The sequence below is a fragment of the Myxocyprinus asiaticus genome, chromosome 43 (genome assembly GCF_019703515.2).
Source record: "Myxocyprinus asiaticus isolate MX2 ecotype Aquarium Trade chromosome 43, UBuf_Myxa_2, whole genome shotgun sequence".
NCBI classification, from domain to species: domain Eukaryota; kingdom Metazoa; phylum Chordata; class Actinopteri; order Cypriniformes; family Catostomidae; genus Myxocyprinus; species Myxocyprinus asiaticus.
In genome coordinates this window covers 16474556-16498474 of record NC_059386.1, presented here as the reverse complement: position 1 = coordinate 16498474, position 23919 = coordinate 16474556, and the positions used below count along the sequence as shown (strand labels likewise).

General features: G+C 36.6%; 2 protein-coding genes across 4 annotated transcripts in view; both read right to left on the bottom strand.

The window, feature by feature from the left end:
• Nucleotides 1-1196: 1196 nt before the first annotated feature.
• LOC127433165 (nucleophosmin-like) lies at nucleotides 1197-17112 on the bottom strand. The gene is made up of 11 exons (XM_051684864.1): nucleotides 16967-17112; nucleotides 11633-11712; nucleotides 11396-11515; nucleotides 11177-11270; nucleotides 8882-9009; nucleotides 8744-8793; nucleotides 2907-2955; nucleotides 2725-2805; nucleotides 2479-2604; nucleotides 2139-2213; nucleotides 1197-1903 (listed from the first exon to the last, which is right to left on the bottom strand). The coding sequence occupies exons 1-11, from the start codon at nucleotides 17004-17006 to the stop codon at nucleotides 1853-1855; spliced, it is 894 nt and encodes a 297-aa protein (XP_051540824.1). The 5' UTR covers nucleotides 17007-17112; the 3' UTR covers nucleotides 1197-1852.
• A 2993-nt stretch (nucleotides 17113-20105) lies between these two features.
• Nucleotides 20106-23919, bottom strand: part of LOC127433168 (Kv channel-interacting protein 1-like) — a 73147-nt gene continuing 69333 nt past the window's right edge. For all 3 annotated transcript variants that reach the window (XM_051684869.1, XM_051684872.1, XM_051684871.1), the window contains exons 3-8: nucleotides 22714-22783; nucleotides 22443-22513; nucleotides 22237-22344; nucleotides 21779-21883; nucleotides 21622-21684; nucleotides 20106-21409 (exon numbers count right to left, since the gene is read on the bottom strand). In XM_051684869.1, coding sequence (XP_051540829.1) covers nucleotides 21362-21409; nucleotides 21622-21684; nucleotides 21779-21883; nucleotides 22237-22344; nucleotides 22443-22513; nucleotides 22714-22783 — 465 coding nt within the window. In that variant the 3' untranslated portion in view covers nucleotides 20106-21361. The remainder of the gene's footprint in view (nucleotides 21410-21621; nucleotides 21685-21778; nucleotides 21884-22236; nucleotides 22345-22442; nucleotides 22514-22713; nucleotides 22784-23919) is intronic.

The following is a 23919-nucleotide window of genomic DNA, read 5'->3' as shown; positions in this document are numbered from 1 at the left end:
ACCATCCGACAAGCACATTGCCATCGCGCTTTGCAAGCTTGCAACTTGTGCAGAGTACAGTGTTGTTGGCGAGACCTTCGGTGTAAGCAAGACCACCGTGCAAATGGTCAACACATCATCATTCATGCAAATAAGCCATTTCTATAACTTTAATGTGCATTTTAACAAAACTCTAGAAAATCCACCTCCTCCTAGCGCATTACATTTATGCTAATTTTTAGTTTATTCACATATCAAACGTTTCCATTCAGGATTTCTTATGCGCATTATCAAAATGCACATAAAAATATTTGGATGGAAACGTAGCTTCTGATGCCTAGTGGATGCAGCATCATTCAAACACAGTTTTGTTACTGATGCCATTGTAAAAAAAATAATTAACAGTGAGCAATGATTAATATAATCCATGAGAAAAAGTGTCCAATAACAGGAGGGTCACTGAGATTATGGGAGTAGTATTCGGCAGGTCATGTGATCCTAACATGGCAACCCCTCCATGAGGGGACCCTCTCTATGTATTATAAAACAGCTTTTATAAGGTTACTGATATTACTGGAGTCTTCATCTCATGTAAATCATCATTTCATAAATTATAACTAAATGGTTTCAAAATTGCAATTAAGAGTAAAACTTGAGGAAAAAAAATGACTGAATGTACCTTTTAATTCAGTGTGTAGGAGCCTTTAAAGTGATTGAATGTCCACTTCCATTCCCTGTATCAGCAAGTTGGTTTTGACGCCCAGTACAAAGTCCTCAACATTGTTGCCAAGCGGCCAGACTCAATTTATAAATCTTCTATCCTAATGGTGGCATCCTCTACTTTTCTATTTAGCTTTGTGTATTAAATATAAACAATATACCCATCACGTTGGGAGTTTTAAAGCATGCTCATGGAATGTGACATCCATAGCAACAAGATGATATCTGCCTTTACACCCTTACCTTAAGCTTTCCCCCATTCCTTAATAAAACTTGCTCTTAGCAGTATTGGGAATAGGTTTTAAGCAGAAACTCTTTAGCTAGGAACTCTTGGAGAACTCTTAGTGGCAAGAAAAATCTCTGAATACAGGCCCTGGTGTTTAGCATCAGAAACACTGCCAAAATAAAATATTTGGGTTTAATTCTGAATTACAGTATAAACTTTATTTGCATTTAAATGCTGGATTCAAGGATGCCCCAAAAAAAGGAATCACATATGAATTTTAATCAAAGCTTAAGAGTTTTGGTTTTATTGCCAAGATTTGGCTGCACAAACCTTGATATAAACTACAAAATACATGGTTGACATTTGGATTTGGAGTACACAAATCAATTCCAAACATCAAAACATTCAAACAGCATTTTAACATTACAAAACAATGTCAACTGCTGAAATACACGATCAATGATTCATTGAAACCATTCAGGAACCCACTAATTATGTATTATAAACCAGGTCAAGCTTTACAAGATTCGAGTAAATTAACTTCTTTGTGTTCTAAAGAAAGATCACTCGAAAACATTTCCATGTCATTTTAAATAAACCAAGGACGGGTGCAGTCAACAAAGCCCAATAAAAATTACAGTAGAGGGCTGAGAGACTGTGTTCAGAGTGTCTCATTTGACCGATTAGATGGTCAAATTAAGGCCAGGTTCCATGGACATGACAACACTACAGGATTAAGGTGAGGGCAGATTGCAAAGAATGAAAGAGGTCACTTACTGAATAAAGTCTGTTTTAAAAGGAATGGCACAGATTTCACATAACTCAAGAGGATGGGGGACAAACATAAAATTACAGGCAACAAGTAAAATCATGGGTAACAAGAAAGGGGGAAATTAACCTAATAATTTAAGCAAAATAAAAGGTTATTTAGTTCTTCTCTTTGACAGTTTGTCTCCACTTCCACAGCTCCTCAATGACCTTTTAGAAAGAAAAAAAGATGATGAGATTTGTGTCTTATTCTGGTGTACATACACTATCCTTGACTGTGTACTATGAACTTTCCAAATCATATGGCATATCTACGGACCATGGCACATCCAAACAATTTGCACTACAACTTTTAAGCTTTTTTTAAGCTGTACATTATTGTAAATAACCCTTTACATGGTCACAAATAGAACACAGAGAAAGAAAAGGAAAAAAAAGTATATACCTTTGCATCGTTGTTTTTGAAGCTGTTCCTAACATAGTTCTCGAACTTCAGCTGTAGTTTTGGTAGTGATACACCCTATTTAAACAAAATAATAATCTTCATTATGTAACCATTCCTACAACATCTGTTTATCTTAGTAATTACAACTGAACTGCAATAACCATTTAACGTACCTGCACAACAAAACCTAGATCAGCACACAACTCTTCATTTACTATAGTCAGGCAGAAAAGCACTGACTAGCCGAACATTTTCCATTGACAGAGGGGCGGCTTCGTAAACTCATTCTGAATTGATATGTACTTTGATGGAGAGTGGACACTACAGTGAAAAAACAAACCTTTTCAACACTCTCCATCATCTTGGTCTTCATCTCCTGTATTGTGAGTGGTGTTCGAGGGGTCTGTGGTGTTTTGGGTGACTGTGCTTTCTTGTCCCCCTTTTTGTTTTTATCTGGAGTTTTGTTCTGAGGACACACAACATTATTAGCCTGACAAAGCATGCAAGCTGAGGTATTTAAGTGTTAACTGGCAAGACAATGCTTTACTAAGGGTGGAAAAGTTACTGCCAGAATAGAGGTACTAACTTGTTTAGCAGCTGGTGTACTGGGCTTGGTTCCTTTTCCATTCTGTGCTGGGGTCTGTGGTTTGGATGGTTGCTTCTTTTCCTGACAGGACAACGAAACAATCGTTAAATAATGAAAAGTAACATCAGATCACACTTTTAAACATTGTGCAAGATTAGTTTGGGCTGAATAACTCGTATCACCTTAACAGGTGTCTCTTCTTCACTTTCCTCCTCCTCATCTTCCTCATCCCTGGAAGGGAAAAATTGAAAACAAAAAAAAGTGTCAATTTCTAAAAGTACTAAACAACAGTGATGCAGAAATTTAAATGTTATCCAACTGGACTGAAAACTGAAACTTTTTTAAATTAGACTTTGTTCGGAATAATTCTCACTGTCTGTTTATCTACATAACACAATTAGATTTTTTTTTTATATTCACATCAATTTAGGCCAACAACTTAGACAACATTGGATATTTAAAAAAATGATAGCACTATATGTAAAAAATGACATTTGCCTAATATTAGCTAATCTTTACCCTACAATGTGCTAATAAAGTACTTATAAATACACAAAGTACAAATGCATATTTTCCTAATTTAATAGCTTTCCTTGTATCTGTCCATCGTCTATGTTTTCAATATTGATGCGAGTGGGGAAAAATAAACTGGGTTTCTCCACAACAGTGTCACTTATAGGTCCCATTTCAGATGAGAAGCGTGTATGCATGTATGAGACAAGCAGCGCCGGATGCCCAGGTGGGTTGAATTGGACTCGTGTTCGAGACACCCCTGATTTAGAGCGTGGCTCGAACAGTGGGTGGGGAAATATGACTGCTGTGTTGCTCGCTCATACTAAACTAAGCCTCTGCACAAGCAGGGAAGAAAAAAAAAAAAAAAAAAGGGCTCTTTAATAACGTGCTATAACCAAGAGAGTGATCGATTCACTTCTGGGAATGTGGACTTTAATGGGAAACTAAGAAATGCAAATTCTAACGGAATGTGCTTAACTCAACTGTAAAAGCCCAGGAATACTTTGTTTTTGAGCGTTCCGGATCGGCTTGTGCCTGTGGTCTCTGTCAATTCAGAGTTTGATCCTGAGATCATGGTTAACTCTGATGCTCATTTACATGAATGAGTGACGTTTGCCACAAACAGCCAATTGGTGAAGCTTGGAGAGAGTCAGTGCGATTTACTTCTCGCAAGACTTTCAGCATGGTTTATGTCTCCGCTAAAGAGCATTATGAAAATATAAAGAATTTAAACATTTACATAGCATGAAGAAACTGCTGCTGCTACAAAAGAAAAAAAACAAAACTGAACAATGTTTAATTTAGCTGATATAGGTTCACAGTAAGACACGATTATTAATTTAAAAGCATAATCTATATATTTATCTAAAATGTAAAATCTTTTATATTAATTTAAAAGCCTAATTTAATTTAAGTGCAAGCAATGTCACTTTGTGTGATAGTCTGATAGAATATTATTTTACCAGTATATCTGTTCATGTGCAAAGATTTCACACAAAGTTTTTTTTCTTTGAAGTGTGAGAATCAACTTACGAAGCAGTTTTTTTTTTCTTCAAGGTTCTCAGATTTATGCACTGCATACAGGTACAGTATGTAAAGAAATGCAAAGAAACTCAACTGCATTTTAATGTTGTGCTCAAAAGGTAAAAGGTTCCCCGATCTCTCAAATAAACCATCTTATATGCAAGTATTCGTACAGATGCTTCAAAGTTAAATTCAAGGATATTCAATGACTTGAAGCACATTTTTATTTGTTTAAGGACTATGCTCGAGATGTTATTAAAACTAATTCTTTGTTCATTTTAAATAAAAATATTTTATTCATTCAGTTAACTTATTTTTATAAAACACCACTTATTACAAGTACAACATCTCATTGAGCATCTTTAACTACATATTCGCAGTAACAATTCTTGGTTCATGACTAAACTGATGTTCAATTGTAGTGTGCTCCTTTAAAACGCTCTTCGCTTTCCAACAAAAGTGAATAACTGGGTCTGTAAACAGTAGTGCATATGACTCATGTGCTATGTTCCATGTTTTCTAAAACAGATTATGTAACAGATTTATGTGAGGAACTGACCCAAATTGCAAATGGGTCACTCTCAAAAAACTGACTTTCCAAATTACAAAATATTGACATTTTCCGTTCAGTTCAGTTTATGCCTATAAACGCTGAGGGTAAACATTTCACAACATGTTGACATTCATTTTTATTTATAAAAAGGACAACTTGGCAGTTGTTCTTTTATTATATTATTTTGTTTCACGAATGAAGCAAGTTAACACTAATGAGGGTTAAATGGGTTTTGGGTGTGAAAATATTAGTTAAAATGTGATTAACTTTTTAACATACTGGGATCAATCACTTTATGCATATTTAATCAGCCTCTGAACCTTAACTTTAATTTATATCCCACAACTTTTTGTATTTACATTTTTTTTTTTTTTTTTTTTTTTTACATCGATAGCACCAATGCCATGAAATCAAGTGACAAACGATCTTTTTAAATTATTAATTTTGTTTTGCTTTTTTGTACACTTGTTTAGCTTTGCACTAATGCTTGTATTAAGAAGTACAAAATAAATACAAAAAATAATATTACATGTCATAGAAGTGTTGTACCAGATGAAGGGTACAAGGATTTCAGGCAATTGACAATTTCAAATATATTTTCTAAGAAATTAGCAAGACAGAGTCAAACCATTTCAAATCATTAACAATTAGGTTATAGAATGATACCTTTTATTTTTTCACTATTTGAAAGCTTTTATGACTAAAAAGTCAATGTTTGACAACATATTTTGATACTGACACAAATGTTGTCAGAAATAACACATTTTGTGAGACCCAAAGCTTTCTTTACACAAGGGGGCGCTAGACAACTCACAAAACTGAATCCTCCATTGATCTGCATTCAAATCTCAGAACATTTTACATCTCATCTAATTTTTTCACTCTGGAGAAGGGCTGCACAATTAATTGAAAAACTAATCGCGATTATGATTTCGGCTGCCTCGATTATGTAATAGTGAAAACTGACGATTACAACGTTCAATTTAAGTCTGCTCCTGTTGCATCAATGGTTTCTATTTACAGCGTGTTTTTATGCAGCGGTCGAGTATTCTAACCAATCACTACCATGTCCGTTGAGCAATGAAATGTCAATGGCCAATCAGAGCCACTTAAATTAATCCCCCGTCCTATCAGTAATGACAATTGATCCTAATCCGCAAGTTTTAAACCGTCTGAATGCTCAGACACTTGCTTTATGTTCCACCTCTGTTCGTGGTGGCACACGAAAATTAATACTGAAGAAACATCACCTGACACTCGAAAAGAAGCTGTAGAACAAGAGCAAAAAGCACTTTGGAATTATTTTGGATTCATGGCATATTGCACTGCTCGCTTTGAACGTAGATGTAAAATACACTGCAAATGAGCAACAAGACAAAACTAAAACGCTCCCGTTCCAATCAAGGCATAGATGCGATGTAAATAATTGATTTATTATGCTGATTAGACAGCTTTGATTTTAATGAGAGCATTCATGAGTGTGCAGAACTTTGTGTGGAGCGTCATTGAGCTTGTGTCAAAATGCAGGTCTGAAACCTTCAGTGAGTGACAGCAGTCATTGTAATGGGAGAGTTTGTCGCATTGCTCGATTTCTGTGTACAATTTATTAAAAATGTAATAACAGTTTTGTTTTGTCTTAATAAGTAGACCAATGTGAATTTGATTTATATAAAATAGCAATAAAGTAATTCAGATTAACTGTTCTAAGTTTGTTTTGGAGGTGTAGCCAACATAAAGAATATGGCATGAATAGCATATTTCAGGAATCACCGTCATTGTTATCGCATCTGCTCTAATAAGACACATTTCCCATGCAGCTGGCATTGGTAGATTTAACATTTTCACGAATCGCACAAAGTCCGATTGCAAATGACTGTTTTTAATTTCCAAAGTGCAACCACTGAGGCCAAAAATGATCTAACGATGATCTTACATGAACAAGATCACCACTGAAGCTCTAATGGGATGAATGGTCCCACCAAAGGGCTTACTGAACGCAGTAACTTGGTCAATTTGAATCGGCTGTTAATAAGTTTGAATATTGAATGCCATTATTTATTGTACGCGGAATAATAATTTAAGAATATAGCAATAACTTGATTTTATACCATAGATATCCATTTAAAATAATTTTATTTGGCCTAACATTAACAAACATTATTACAATATGTAATGCTTAAAAGAAACTGGAGCGCAGCTCATATCCACCATTGAAATCTACTACTTTGCTGGCTTTGTGACGTTACGGTAATTTAATATTTTAATCAACATTAATAATCGCGATAATATCAAGGGCAATAATCGACAATTATGATTTTTGCTATAATCGTGCAGCCCTACTCTGGAGAGTAATTTTTAATTAAAACTGATAGTTGCAAGGATTCATACATGTTAAATCTGCCACAGCAGTACCAATAAAATACTTATTTTTTAAATTCTCCAATAACAATTGATTGTGATTGGCCCATTCTGAACAGCGCTGCCAAAAGTAACAGGTGTCATATGACAGCACCGTCTATGTGCTGCCAGTTTCAGCAGTGGTCTAGTGGTCTGTCGTTGTGTTTTTCAGAAAATAAATACATTTCATTTATTAAACGATTTAAGTAACGTATTTCACGATTTTCAATCATTCAAGAACTTTAAGCACCTCTTGGTAAAAATGGCTATTTTCAAGGGTTTTCAAGGGACTTAAATTTGAAAAAGCCAAATGCAAGTACTTCAAGCACCTTGTAAGAACCCAGTAATTTGGTGCAAGAGATAAAGGGGGAGTTACTTTGAGTCAGAGATGTCACTTAACTCAAAAGCTGATTGGTTCAGCATCAGTTTGCGATCTGTAAACCAGAATAAACCTGCTCCGGAGCAGGTTAGCCATGTGGCGTATGTTGCTAAGGCGATGAACATTGGTAAAAACCAACCTGCCTTCTTGAGCCCGAATAACCAGAGTTTGCTCAAACTAAACTCAAACTTGGGTAGCCACTGAAACCGCTTCGTGCAACAGGCTTCTGGTCGACCGCGTTGCCTTTGCGAGTACTCTTCTGACCATGAGCGAATACAAACGCGTTTGACGCATGCCCACTACAACTGCTTTGTGATACTGTTTTAGTGGAGTCATTTAGTAGAGTGTGCCGACAATGCACGCAGACGATGCATCCAAGTGTCGAGAAATTCTGGCGCAGACTGGATTATGACGAAATTTACGTCACGCATATAGCGATCCGCAACGCAGACACGTGAAGTATACTTTGGCCTTTAGCCTTGTTGCCGTCAATATATCTTTAAACATCAGCTGCCGTTTACATCTTTTCACATAACACTGCTTTTTCTCCATGTCAGTGACTCAGTTACTGGATTTTCTGTTCAAATTTTTAACTTTTTTTCTCTTTCAGCCTAAACCTGAAAATAGCATTTTATATATCACTTATAGCGTTAACTGCCTGGAGATTCAAACAAAACATCTTTAAGTTAAAAACACTGCTAAAAATACTAAAAACCAAGGGTTGATATAATGCACACTGAAAAAGTTACGTGAACTTGTGCATGTATGCACTTTAAAATTCTGACTGAACAGTTACTTCCATTTAAAGCCGCACGTAACCTGCAAAGTTAAAACAAATCTTGTTTGAGTGCATCGGTTGACTTAAAAGGTAGAACTTTCACCCTAGAACTCCTTGGTTTCATCACACTTGCTTGGGGGAGTCAAAAATCTATTACATATCCATGATCATGTATTTACCATTATAAAGGATGCTACGCCCCTGAATGTATCCCTAGTAAAATTAAAACAAGTATGACAGATAAAAATAAACCACGACTGAAATTTTACAACTCAATCCGTCAAAGTGAGGGATTTTTCTAGTGCAACCTCTTACTAAAACACTAAAGACTCCTGACTTTAGATGATGGAAATATGGAGGACAAGATAACACTTACTCAATTTCATCCTCTTCATCATCCTCCTCATCATCCATCTTCATTTTTTTCTATGGGAGAAAGTTTGTTGAAAATGAATCACAGCATTACATAAATCGCATAATGAAAAGGCTGCAACAAATTCAGTCCAGAACTTACTGAAGGCTTCAGGGTCAAAGGTGCTGGCCGCTTCTTAGTAGTCTTTAACTCTTCTTCTTCCTCCTCCTCCTCCTCTTCTTCTTCTTCCTCCTCCTCCTCCTCGTCAAAAGACTGATCCCCTCCCATGACTGAAAGGAAACGGTGTGATTCCAATATTATGGCAATAAAATTCATGAGCAACACAGCAAAAATGTTAACATGCAGAACAGTACAGTCTAATTCCTGTGCACACTCTCCGAATGTCCTGTTAAGTGTTTTAAGGGACTTTAACATCACACATAAAAAAAAAAAAAAAAAAAAGAGTAGGCAGTCCTTTTCAGTGAATCAGGGGCCATATTCACAAAGAAATCTTAAGGATAAAAAAAGCTAACTCAAATTTAAAAATGTTACTTAAATTATGGACGTGTCCTTCCTTATTTATCTTTTCATCTAAGAGTAATTCATGGAGGATTTTAATGCTAAAAGTAGCTCTTAAACCCACTGCAACTTAGGTCCTAAGGTCTCCTAAATCTGCAAGTTAATTGTAAACAAATTAAGGGTGTAACGGTTTGCTGTAAAATACACCGAACCATACGGTTCGCCACCCATGTTCGTTTAGCATTGGCACCGCGATTAACCTCAAGTTTGAGGCATCTGGAGCACAAGGTTTTGTGAAGGAAAAGCGTTAAATATACACGCACAATTACAACCTAAGCTAATGCACCTGAATGGATCTGAAGAGGGATACGCTCCGCCTGCGTTTCACGTGGGTCAACTTGATGACATCACTGTTCTGCAAGCGTTGTGTGTAGTTGAAAATGGCAAGCGGAAAAAACGAGCCACTGATAGAGAAGCCCCCTGCGTTATTCAGGTCTCCTGTCATGAAACATTTTCTTTTTGCAGTCAATTACAACAGCGATGGTCAAAATTATTTTACAAAACAGACACCGTTTGCAGGCGTCGCTCGACGCGACTGCTGTATACTGGTAATACATTGAAATATGATAATTTACGCCGAAATCACTAGGGAAAGACAGCGCGCAGCACACACAGAGCTGCAGATGAGCCGAAACTGCATACACTCCCTTTCGTTTTTAAGCAGGCACTCACTGCTAATTCGGACAGGCATAAAACAATAACTAAACGATTGTGGTGTTCATTGCCAACGATATGTTTCCCAACTCCGCTGACAAAGATGTGTGATTTCCACGTATGATTAAAACACATGAGCCACGTCACAACATCCCTAGTATCCATTTTAATAGCAAACTTTCTTCTATAGTGATGTACAGCTTCTGAATATTGAATATACTGTATGTGCAGTAGAGTTTGAAATGCATTTTATGTAGATGCATGTAGCTTAATAGTGCAGGTATTAAGTTAAAATGTTGATTTAGTAATTAGAGAAAAGGGTTTTAGTTAAAGACCCTAACGATAATTAACCATGGTAATGTAGTAACCATGACTGCTGTCACCATGGTTTTCTTTGCAGAAATCATGGTTTTGATACAATTAACCATGGTTTTACAACAGTAATACTGTAGTTTCCATATAGTAACAATAATTATACTATATATTGTAAACATGAGAGTAACCATGTTGATTTTGTGGTTACTATGGTTTTACTACAAATACAACCATTAAACTATGGTTACTGTAAAACCATGATTTTTATTAAGGGCAAACCTGTTGAAGTGTGTGTTACCAAATGGAGTATTCTTACTTTGGATTTGACAGTAATAATTTTTTTCTCTAAACATTGTAAATAACGATCCGTACCGAAACCGTGACCCTAAAACCATGATACAAACCGAACCGTGAGAAATTTGAACCGTTACACCCCTAGTATAAATACAAACACCTTATCTGAAATCTTTCCATTAGAGAACATAATTCAACTGTCTATCTAAAATGAATGTGTCGACAAATAGCAGTTCATGTCTGCCAATCAATTTGTGCCATTTAAGAAAGCGCACTCATTGAACGTGATCTCATCCATAGGAAAGAAGTCAATTCCACCTTACACTTACCTTAAGATTTCAATAGTAAAACTTAATCTTAGCAGTTTTGAACAAGTTTTAAGCAAAAACTCTTAGCTAGGAACTCTTAGGAGATCTCCTAGTGGTAAGATTCACAAAGATTTTTATACAGGCTCAGAACCAGTCTCCAAAGGGTGGGGTTTTGAAGAGAACTCCTTTAACAGGGCAACCACATCATCTTGCTTGCCCATAACATGGTGCAAATTCCATGTTCCTTTGCAAGAGAAGTGCAAAGTGCTCTAGATTAGTGAGAACTACAACAGTATAATTTACTCACTAACAAGATGCTGTCCACTAATGTGAACTGGACCAGAACCAGTGCGTAGTCTGAACACTACAGGTGGAGTGATCTCAAGCCCGCCCAAACACACCTGCAACACAAATACACTGGTTAAAAAAATAAAATAAAAATCTACAAGCGCAATTCCAAGGAATCGACTCAAATTCAGCTGAAATTATACTGCTCACTGTAGGGAGAACGAGAGATTCTACTTACACTGGGAAAAGTGGAAGGTTTGAGCGTGGCCAGCACTGCTTTGACCTTCTGACCCTCTAAGTCCAGTCCTTCAATCTCCACAACATTCAGTTCATCTTTTGTTGAGGGATCAACGCAGGCCTGCACGAATATAAATAAATGTCTTAAATGTTACTGGAATGATAAATGACCATTATTTAAATTAAATGGTATGCCGCATCATAATAGAGCTTTAGGTTAACCGCAAACTCTGCATACCATTCTGACTGATAACTGATGATCAAAATCGTCATGCTCTGGGTTAAAAATGACATCTTTTCCTGCCTTGAGCTCACAGCCTGTAAAACACAAATTAATAAATGTTAAATGCAGTGTACAGAGCATCATAACCCCTCAACCTGTTAGGATGGTGAGGGGGTTAAAGGTGCACCCAGTAACTTTTGTCTGTGTCATCTTGGACTTTTTAAAGTCAATAGTTTTCCATTTCAGATGCCATTGTAGAAATTTGTGCTCATGGTCAGCCATGATTACTTAAATCAATGAGTGAAAGTGTCAAATAACAGAATGGTTACGGAGATTAAAATGCAATAATGCAAAAATTTTCATGTAATATTCGCCCTTTTTTTTTGCCAATGTGTGAACAGCTTGTAACACATCTGTAAAAAAAAAAATGAGCCCTTCCCGGACTTCCTAGGTTGCCTATTAAAGCCTTTAGACTGATTTTCATGCGAAGGGAGCGGGTCGGTTTTGCCGGGAAAATCCAAAGGATGTGAAGTTTTATGCGCACTCGCGAGAGCCTTGCCTTGGTGAATCTCTTCCACTATTCAACAGCGACAACAAACTGCAACACTAGGTAACGTTATCTTAGAAATGGAATCCAGCAAACGTCCGGCTCCCAGCACAACACCGACTCCTACACAAACTCAGAGAATGCCAAAAATAAAAAAAAAACATTTATCTATCGAATCCCGTCTGGCTAAGCGGGAACATGCTCGTGGCCGAGCGAAAACTAGAGTGAACATCGGCAGGGTATTTGATTCCTGGAGGGACCTTCGTTTGGTTTTGGGGATCAAAACCAACCCTGAAGTAGCATTCTTCTTATTGGACAGGTACGCTTACATAACTGCAAAGCATGAGAAATAGAGTGCCATAAAGATTGATCTGTGTAATTTTAGCTAAACTACAATAACACATGAAATGAATGCTAGACAATGTTCAAGATAACTCAAAAAGACCCATTCATTAGAGTAACGTAACTTGGTTATACAGAAAACATATACATTCTATTATAATAAAATATCAAAATGACAGTTGATGGAATCACATCAATACTGAATTGTGTCAAAATATTTATAATGTACAGTCTATTTTATAAACAGCTATGGTCATCATCCACCAAATTTAGATAACAGCTATTGATAAAGCTGGCTAGCTAGCCAACGCCAACATTGACTGCATTTATATGATAGCCTATGTATCATGAAGTAGTGCCCGACTGATATATCGATATACGACGATATGAAAACTATTTTTCAGAACATATAATGCAGAAAACAATGCTTTAGAATTGATGTCATAGCGTAGTTTGTCCAGCAGAGTGCGCTCCGACTCCATTGTTTACAGAGCTGACTCTGATCTGACAGTGGCTCTGCAGACAGGGCGGAGTTAAACGGTCTCTTCTCGTTAAATTGCTAACTAGTTTGTGAAATACATACTGGAAAAGTTAATAAAAAATGACCCCATCATTTTATATAACTAATATAAAGTTAACCCTGTCCCTGACAACCATGTCACTCATGTTTATCACATCTGTTTGCTGTTAGCCAGCTATATTTTGTCAGTAATGTAGCAGATTGAAAGGTAAATAGAGCATCTTTTTGCAGCTCAGCAGACAACGGTGCGGTGGTGGATTGTGTGTGGTGAGTGTTGATTTCACGCTTCGCTGTTACCTAGTTTTGGGGCTTTTCCACTGCAGCTCGACTCAACTCTGCTCACTTTTTGCCATGTTTTCCACTGTGGATATTACCTGGTACTTTTTTTAGTACCACCTCGGTCGAGGTTCCAAGCAAGCCGAGCCGATACTAAATGTGTCGTCAAAGCCCAGCAGGTCACTGATTGGTCAGAGAATAGTCACTACCAGCGTCACTGGATTTGCGACACGAGATATCAACCTGCTAGTTTTAAAGTTAGCAACAACGATAGCCGTTTCATTTGTTCACGTGACTTTCAAATTGTAAAAAGAAATGGCTGTGTGCAAAACCATGCCGTGGTCAATAAACGAGGTGCAGACATTCCTCTCGTTAGCGACAAACGAAACTACGCAAAACGAAAAAAGTATTTCAGGAAGTGTCTCAGCTGTTGGCTGCACACGGCTACCACCAGACCTACCAACAGTGTAGGGAAAAGTAAAAAAAAAAAAGGAAGTGACTACAGAACCATCAAGGACCACAACAGCCAGAGTGGTTCAAACAGAAGAAAGTGGAAGTGGTACATGGGAGGGCACAGCATTGTTGGAATCAACGATGGAGGATGGTACGTTTTGTTACGTTAAATATATTCTGCTTGAAAGCTTCACTTTTAGTTGACCAGCTACTGGAAAGCTTGCTTCTAAAACAACCAGGCCAATTTAACTGTTACACTTGTGTAAAATCACCATGCAACAACTGCTTTATGCAGCACAATGAGCTAGTAGCTAACAGCTAGCAGTCGTGTTATTGTTTATGGTCAGTAATGTTTGTCGCGTTTAAGATGATGTCACTGCAGTAGAGGCGGCGCAACTATGACGATCAGCCTATAATCCCACCCACGTTGAGGCGGCACTAAACTGCAGTGGAAAATCAAGCTCAGAAAAGTAAAGCGAGCAGAGTCGAACCGTAACGTGCAGTGGAAAAGTGCCATTGGTGAGACACAATGCTGGAAAGTAAATAAAGTCCATCTTTTATTCTCCATGGCAACTAGCTTACAGCTAACTACATAGCTACTTTCATACCTTGTCAGCGTGTAAACATGTATTCACCAAACTGTTTTGTTCAGGATGCACAGTTTGGTACCCCCTTCAACCAAACAATTCCAGTCGTTGTATTTAAAGTGTAATATTTAAAAGTCTGGTTCTCCAGACATTAAAATACGATACATAATAAAAGTAGATTTAATAAATAGTATATTTGCCCTGTGTAAATAATAATATATAGGAACTGTATCTAAAATAAATGAGGGGTGATAAATACTAATACAACAGGCTGAAAAAACAGACATTTATTCATTTTAATATCCTATTTATATTTTGAATGTGTTGAAACTTGACACCATGCGACGCACCCTAAAAACAGCACCGTTAGATCGGTTTCATGCTGAAGAGCTGCTTACGTTTTTTTTTCTCTCTCGTAAATGTAAATGCCAACATCATCAGGATATGTCGAAAGGACTGAAGCCTGTCAACCAAAACATGAGCTCATTGATGTCATTAAATGAGTCTGCTTTTTTATTTAATCAGTTACTCCTGGTCGGAGGCTGCCGTAAATATTTAGTTTATACGTAGGGTTACGTTCTACCTAAGTTTGTAAGTAGAAGCGTAAATTGTGACTTAGTGCCCATTTATGCCACAACTAGGCTAAGTTGTAACGCAAGTATAGCTGATGCAACCGGCCCCTGATGTTTATTTAGTTATTTATTGTATTTTTATTTATTCTTTATTTAAATGGTCAGCCACTGACTGATACTAACAGTACTGATGTTAATTAAGCTATGTATTTTTTATTTTAATGGTGGGCAATTGACTGATACTAAACATACAGTACTGGTTTTTATTTAGCCATTTATTGTATTTTTATTCTTTATTTTCTGTGTTCATTTCTAGAATTTGTTGAGCATGTATAATAATGTCAAATATTCTTTGATAAAAATATTTAAGAAAGCAGCCTTCCAAGTACATTTGCATAGTCATATCGGTGCAAAATCAGTGCACAATCCACATAGAAAAGGTCGGTTTTCATTCCAGCTCAAATAAATATATCGGCCACCATATCGGTAATCGGTGAATTTTCCCTCTCTAAAATCGGTCGGGCTCTACTGCAAAGAAAAGTGATTACTTCAAACTACAGTCTCGCATAGTCAGACCTATATCCACACTTTGTTTTAGCCCTGTTCCAGCACTGGAGAGTCAAATATAATATACAGTCTCAAAGTTTGTAGTAAAACAATCATAACTGTGTAATTAATTATGCTACCTCAACTGTCAGCATGATGCCAGTGAATCATGTTGTCTCTTTGTACGTTACGTCATTGTTTTGGATGATGCTCACTCGCATCCCCATGGAGTGTGTGCACGAGCAACAGGTAGCTGGCTGCAGTTCACTTAACGGCCACAGGTGTCATTAATAACAAGGGTTTCTGAATCTTACATACTGCACCTTTAAGCTAGTAGTATTCGGCTGGTCATGTGATTGTAACATGGCAGCCCCCTTGTGCGGACCCTCTCCGTGTAGAATAAAACAGTTTTTATAAAGATAACTGATATGACTGGCGTATTCATTTTAATGCGAGTGGTCATGATTTCCTACATATACTGCAAAATTACAATTCATGTTATTAGGAGTTACACTTTTTTTAATGAGGAAAAAATGACTGATTGCACATTTAAAGGGGTGCTTTAAGGTTTTCACCACGTGTTTCACAACTAGCATATTAATACATGGCACGTCGGAGAATTTATTCGCGAATCAAACCATGTAAGTTAACATTAATCAACTCATGTTAACTGCAACTACTGTCCGCTAATTAAATCAAGTGTACACGTGGCAAGGTTTGTGAGATTGTCTCTACGTTATGGTCAGACTGCTAAATTACTGCTATAGACGTAAAATGCGACAACTTTCAAACCTAATGTGATATTTCGGACGATTTAAGACTAACATTTAAATACACAAAAAGAGGACCGTTATTAGAATTAAAGTATAACTTAGGCAAACAACCCCAAAATACTCGTAGGTCTGGGTGTGTGTGATCAGAACAAGAGAAAATAAAGGACAATATATGAAATGTAGTTTTAGGTGAATTCAAACTATATTCATAAATGCACTTTCAACGCGTTTTCTAACCCACGTGTAGCCCAGTGGCGCCATTTAGGAAGGTCCGGGCCAGTGCACGTGTTTCCACACCGCTAATAATTCACGTGCAGCGAGACTGGCCACATTCGTTTGAACTGTTCCATGTGGTTAATACATATACTTTGGTTCTATTTCGATTTGTCAAATTAAATCTAAATAGGTGGCCAGCAGCAGCTGACTATCAGTATTACACTTTATCAGTATCTCGTGCTAACCGATTAGCAACTTTGAGTTCATGCTAAACGTGCTGCAGTTTAGTGTCAGTCTGCATTGAGCTTTTTAAGACAGATGTCAGATTGTACTTAACTCGCTTAAGACAACAAATGCACTGTTAAACAGTGTGTGGTCTTGTAATATAACTCAGGGTTGCTGGCAGGCTAAGTTAACTCAAAATGTCGTTTATTGCCACGTTCACGTTTTAGACTAGTAATCTAACAATTAACATGATACAGAACGGGTCGATTTAGATATTTCATTATCTACATACCGTACAGGAAGATCTGGGGACCCATTTGTTCTTGATCCATTTCTGCAGTCTGTTTGAGGGTCTGAATGTAACCTGTGCTGACGAGTTTATGGACACACTAACACACACGTTGTGTGAATCACGCCCATTACTGGGACGGGTCTTCTTCTTCGTCTTCTTGGTCAACGTAAATGGTTCATTACCGCCACCTTCTGCTCCGGAGTGTGGAACAGCGCTTAAAGTCTACCTATCAATCCTGTTTTTCTTATGAATTCATAGAAAGTTCTACTGTTTTTCCAACTTGACATATTTGTTAATTCCTTAATACTGCACTCCTTAATTCTATCCTTCATCAACTCCTCCATCATATTTAGTGCATTCAGTAATTACATGTGATATATTCTCCTCAACCTGACAGTATTCACACAACCCATCTGGATGTTTTCCAATTATTTTTAGTGTACTATTTAAATTTGAATGTCCTAACCTTATTCTGTTGTAAACAACTTCCTCTTTCCTCAACTTACCTATATTTCCTATTTCCTGATTAACTTTATTGGTTATGATGTTAAGAAATCTACCCTTTGTTTCATTGTTCCACTTTCCTTGCCATTCTTCTATTGCTTTACCCCATAGTACTGCTTTAAATTCTGACTTACTTAATGCAACTTGTAATTCTGTTGTTTCTCTTTGTAATGCTTGTTTTGCTAATTTATCCACCTCCTCATTTCCCTTTATACCTACATGTGCTGGAACCCACATAAACCTAATTACTGTACCCTCTCGAATTATTCTTGTATGTACTTGTAAAATTTAAACAGAATATCTTGTCGGCTAGATTTGAAAGATCTCAGGCTCTTAAGGACTGAAACGGAGTCAGAACATATTAAAATGTATCCTGGTTTGTGTTCTTCTACCCACTGTAAAGCCATGAATATTGCCAGCATTTCCACTGTATATACTCCCAAATAATCTGAACTTCGTTTTATTCCACTTTCTTTCCATTTTGGTACTATAAATGCTGCTCCAGTTGTCTGATGCTCTGGATCTTTTGACCCGTCTGTAAATATTTGTATATATTGGGGGTAATTAACACTGACATGGATTGAAAATTCTGTTGGTAAATCTATTTCCCCTCTTCCTGCTTTCTTTATTTCCAACATATGCATGTCTATTTTTGGTGTCTTATGTACCCACGGTTCTGTTTCTGGGATTACAACTGTTGGGGTCATCTTGACTCTATTAATCCCCATTTCTTTTGCATATATTTTACTAGCCCATCCAAAACTATTTCTTTTATCTTGTTCTCAGTTTTCTTGTATCACCATTTTTGTAGGATGTTCCTCTTTATGCCCTTTAAGATTGACCCAGTAATGAATCATTAGTAATGTTTCCTCCTTATTTCTAGTGGCATCTCTCTTGTCAGAACTTGCAGAGCTGATATGGATGTTGTTTTTAGTGGTCCACTGCACTGCCTGAGAGCTTGAGCTTATATCTTATTTATTTTTTCCAATAACGTTTTTGATGCTGACCCATATACTATACTTCCATAATCAATCACAGACCTAATCATTGTCACATATATAGATTTTAATGAGGAGAATTTGCCCCCCATTCCACTCCACTTAAACTCCTCATGATGTTTATTACTTTCTGACATTTTCCAACAATTTTATTTATATGATCTGCCCATGTTAATTTTGTGTCAAATAAGATTCCTGTGAATCTAAAATCTTTCCCCCTGTCCAGTGTTCTTTCATACATTTTCAGGTTCATTTCTGGGAGAATTCTTTTCCTTGTGAAAACTACTGTATTTGTCTTTTCTACTGAGAATGTAATCCCCATTCATATGCCCATTTTTCTACCTTTATTATTGCTTCTTGTATCTTTCTATTTATATGCAGAATGTTCCTTCCCCTTTTCCAAATTGCACCATCATCTGCAAAAAGAGATCTTTCTCTATCTGGTTGAACTTCAAAACATCATTAATCATTATAGAAAACATTAATGGACTTATTACACTTCCTTGTGGAGTCCCATTTTCTATTTCATGTCTATTTGATATTTCATTTCCTACTCTTACCTGAATATTCCTATTTCCCATAAAATCCTTTATCCACTTGAAAATTCTTCCTCCTATATTCATCATTTTTAGTTTTTATCACACATCCACATCATGTCAATGCCACTATAACTGATTCTTTATTTATCTGTGCTTTTCTAATTTCATTTTCCAGACACACAATAGGATCCATTGTTCCTCTTCCTTTACTAAATCCACTCTGGTATTTTGTTATTAGTCCTCTCTTTTCTAAAGAATATATATGAACCTTTCTGTGACCATCCTTTCCATATTTGTACATATATTTGTAAGGGCTATTGGCCTATAATTAGTGGGCTTCAATGAATCCTTCCCAGGCTTCCTAATAGGAATTATTATAGCTTCTTTCCATGCTTTTGGAAGCCTACCTTCCTCCCATACTCTATTATATAGTGTCAACAGTTTCCTCATTGCCCCATCCTTAAAATGTCTCAGCATTAAGTACCCTATTTGATCCTTCCCTGGTGATGTACGAGTATTGGCTGATTTACTTAAAGCTCTTTTCATTTCTTCTAGAGTAAATTAAAAGTTGATTGGCTGATCGTCCATTTCCCCACTCCTTTCCAGTATTTTTAAATATTTTCTCTTTGTTATTTCTCTCCTGCTTCTTTCTTCCTTATTTAAGTTCCCTGACCCATGTATCTGGACCAATGCTTTTACCAACATTTCTGCTTTATCTTTGTCTGTAACTGCTACTGCACCTTCTACTTCTAATACTGGATACTCCCATTCCTTTCTATTACCCCCCATTCTCTTGATCAAACTGGGACGGTCCTCCAATAGAGCCAGTAAAACAGCTCCATATGAAAATTTACTAGAACTTTGGGTGTCATTCCCAAATGACTTTTGGGTGTCCACCCTTATGTGTCAAATATAGAAATATAGATAGAATTGCCTATGTAATATAATCTTTTCTCTCTATTCTAATTTCACAAGATATTAAAGTGATAACTATGTATCTATGTATCTATCTTTCTATCTTAGTGTTGTACAGATTTATATGACAATTTACAATAATAAAAGACAATATTTAAAAGATATAAACACAATAATATGTTATTAAAGATCTCATAATTTATTATTATTCAACACTACAATAATATTCATATTAATCATAATTATAATAATAAAAAACAAGCACGGTAAACTTAGCTGCATGGTTATTCCACAAATATTTTTTTAAATAGGTTTTGACTGAGACTGCACAGCATATATTTCTGATATTTCTTTTTCACAGTTTGTATTTGCCTCATTGGACATTTCTTCATGTGGCACCATGCTTGCAAGTATTTCCATAGCTTATACTTCTCTTGCTTAAACTGGACACTTGCAATCAAAATAAATAATAATTTTAATATTATATGTAATTTATCTTGCTTTTCCTTTGTGCCCTTCTTGAAGGAATTGAAAGGTATGGATTGTCATTTACTGGGTCTATATACAGTAGTGATTTTGCAGCCTCTTAAATACTCCCAATATTTACATACAGTACATAGATGCACACACACCCCTTTAACCTTACAGCCAACTTATTCGCTATGATCTGGTGGGCAAAAATGGTTTGGCAGGTATTGAGACAGACATAAGCAGGCAGACTGGAGACATTAAATACCCACAAACAATGTTGTTAAAACTTGACAACACAAGCCACAAAATCAACATCCCACACGTATCCCACACAACCCTTGTCGTAGATAAATAAATCATGAAATGTATTAACACATTGATAAAGTCAACCTAGATATCTGAAGGCCAACTTTATATTCAAGCAGCTCGTAAGGAAATATCTGCTGGTTTTTATCATGCAAGCTCTTTTGGCAAGAAAGCAAGCAAAGGAGGCTGTAGACCTCCTGGATGCAGTTCCAGTACACCAAACATAGAGTCCTGAACTCTAGTGTCAAGCAAATCAAAATAAAATAAAGGCTGAGAATGGCATTCTCTTTCACAGGGAGGGAGGGTCCTGATCATGGCCACCCCAGTAGTCACACATCAGATATTGCCTTTCAAACATATGCAGTCTTCGGGATCAGCTTGAAGGTCTGAAAGGCTAGCTGGATCAAGGAGGAGTGTTGGCTGGTAACTTTTGAAACCATCAGCATTCACAAGGGAGAATAATACATATTTTACAAGGTTTGAATAGAGAGAGAAAAAGAAAGACTACAGACTCTCATGCATCCATCCATGGCCAACGACCACCACACTCCTCCAGAACTCACTTCAGTGAAATATGGCAAATATTTATATTAACATAAACTCCCTATTTTTCTCTTTTCCCACTTTCTGTTTCGTTCTTTTCTTCTGCTAGTTCATCTTCTTTACATCACATTTTCAAAGAGCTGCATTGATCTCATCATATTTTCATCCTAAGAAAAAAAAAAAAAAAAAAGACTTAAGTGAGCATAATTACAGACATGCAGTTCTTCAGTTTGACCACACTGGGACAGTATAATCTTTTCAATGCAACTGGATCACATTATATGTGCACATGGCAGCTTATGTTGATGTTTACACATTAAAAAAAATAATGCTATAAGGAAAAAACATATTAATCTGAACATTCTGTATGTAAACTTACCTCCTGACAGGCAAGGATGAACTCCTCTAATGTTACAACTCCATCTTTGTTTTTGTCCATTTTCTATAGGAGAGTGAACATTCATTTAGGTTGTTCTTAAACTTTACTTTACAAATCCTACATTGAGAATTGCTAATTTTCTCTAATAATGACTGACCTCAAAGAAAGCATCCACATGTTGCTTTGGTACATCTCCTTTTAAAGCCGGATAAGTGTACTTCCCCATCATGTCATAGATGGCTCTCACTATCTCCGTCATTTCCTGTGAGAAACGTGAATACAGAATCACATTACTATCCCTACGTTTTTGCAGAATTATTTTTACGTGGCTCCTTGTACATATCGCAGCAGTTTTCTGGTGAAATGAACACTATAGGGGTACTAATACAACAGTTTCAGACAAATCAGGAATAAAATGGCATATTATCACTTCATAAACGCTTAGTTTTCGCCCTGTTACACACTTTTACAATAGCGCATGACTTGTAAGGCGATACATTGTAACGTTTGCATTAAATAACCAACTACATTTACGTACAAGCTTGTTCAGTCAGTTATTGAATTAAGTTATGTTAGTAATTGTTGCTTTTTAACCAACAAATGTGCCACACACACCTCCTTGTTGATAAATCCATCTTTGTTAATGTCATAGAGATGAAATGTCCACTCAAGTTTATCTCTGACCGTCCCCCGCAATAGGGTAGATAATCCCATCACAAAGTCCTGAGAGAGAGAGCAAGAAAGTTAACCCTGTGTGCAAAATAATAAACATATATATTCTAATACTATGCCATGATTCCACATAAACTGTACTTTCATACCTCAAACTTTATTAATCCATCATTTCTGGTGTCAAATGCATTGAAGAGATAATGTGCATATGTGCTGGCATCTGGAAGAAGCACAGCAGTGACAACAATAACATAAGACACTTTGTACCTCTGATAAAATATAATGTGTTATACTAATTTTGACTGTAACGTAATTAGACTACAGTAACTAATTTTAAACAGGTTACATCCGACACTGGATATGGACTCACTGAAGCATGTAAATACAAGGATTTAATGAGGTCAAATGAAAGTAACATACCGCCATGTGGAAAAAACTGTGCGTAAATGTGTTTAAAGGTCTCCTCATTCACCACTCCACTTGGACACTCCTAGGGGAAAAATGGCTTATATTATTGGCTTGAGACTGATTTGTGATTGTGCTGAGCATTGTTTCTCAACTAGGGCTCTGTGGGCCCCTAATGGTCCAGAACATAATTACAGGGGGGTCCACAGAATCATAATTTAAAATATATAAAATATTTGATGAGTATAATATGCTAAATAATATACATATCATGTTAAACACATTAGATGTATTTTTATATATATTTTTTGACATGAAAATGTTCCATAAAAAAATACAGAAGGTATGAGCAAAGATGTTGTTGAACAATTGGTGGGCAAGCTAATGCAGGCAACATGCTTAGCTGTACAACTGGACAAGTCAACTGACCTTAGTAGCAAATCATATTTGTTACATTTGTTTCCTACAATATCACAAGCGCTTTTGTCATTTAATCATGTGCAGGACATGAATTACAACCCCAATTCCGAAAAAGTTGGAACAGTATGAAAAATGCTAATAAAAACAAAAAGGATTGATTTGTAAATTATATTCACCTATATTGAAAGCACCACAACTATACATAATATGTTTTACCTTGTGAATTTAATTAGGGTCAATTTAAGACTAATAACAATTTGACGAATTGAAATAACAAGGCGATGTGAAACAGGAGACGTTAAACAGGTGAGGCAATTGTGTCATATACTGTATAAGGAGCCTCCAAAAACAGCCTAGTTCTTCAAGAGCAAGGATCGTTCAAGACTTGTCAATTTACCAACAGATGCTTCAGCATATAATCCAGCACTTTGAGAACAATGTTCCCCAAAGACTAATTGGAAGGATTTTGGGCATTTCACCCTCTACAGAGCACAATATAGTTAAAAGATTCAAGGAATCTGGTCAAATATTGGTGCGCAAAGGGCAAGACGAAAACCACTTCTGAATGTGCATAATCTCTGATACCTCAGACATCACTGTCTTGAAAAAACTTAATTTGTAATGGATATCATGAACATGGGCTTGGGATAACTTTAGTAAACCTTTGTTAGTCAACACCACTCGCCGCTGCATCCACAGATGCAAGTTAAGACTTTACTATGAAAAGCAGAAGCCCTACATCAACACTGTCCAGAAGCGCTGCCGACTTCTCAGGTGTCGGTCTCATCAGCAGTGTAACTG

Bases quoted from the DNA above. Each gene is read 5' to 3' on its own strand.
- LOC127433165 (XM_051684864.1), bottom strand. From the start codon at position 17,006: ATGGATCAAGAACAAATGGGTCCCCAGATCTTCCTGTACG. The intron at 11,516-11,632 runs GTATGCAGAGTT...ATATTCGTGCAG, and splicing joins ATCAGTTATCAGTCAGAATG to GCCTGCGTTGATCCCTCAAC. The intron at 2,956-8,743 runs GTAAGTGTTATC...TTTCCCTTCCAG, and splicing joins GATGAAGAGGATGAAATTGA to GGATGAGGAAGATGAGGAGG.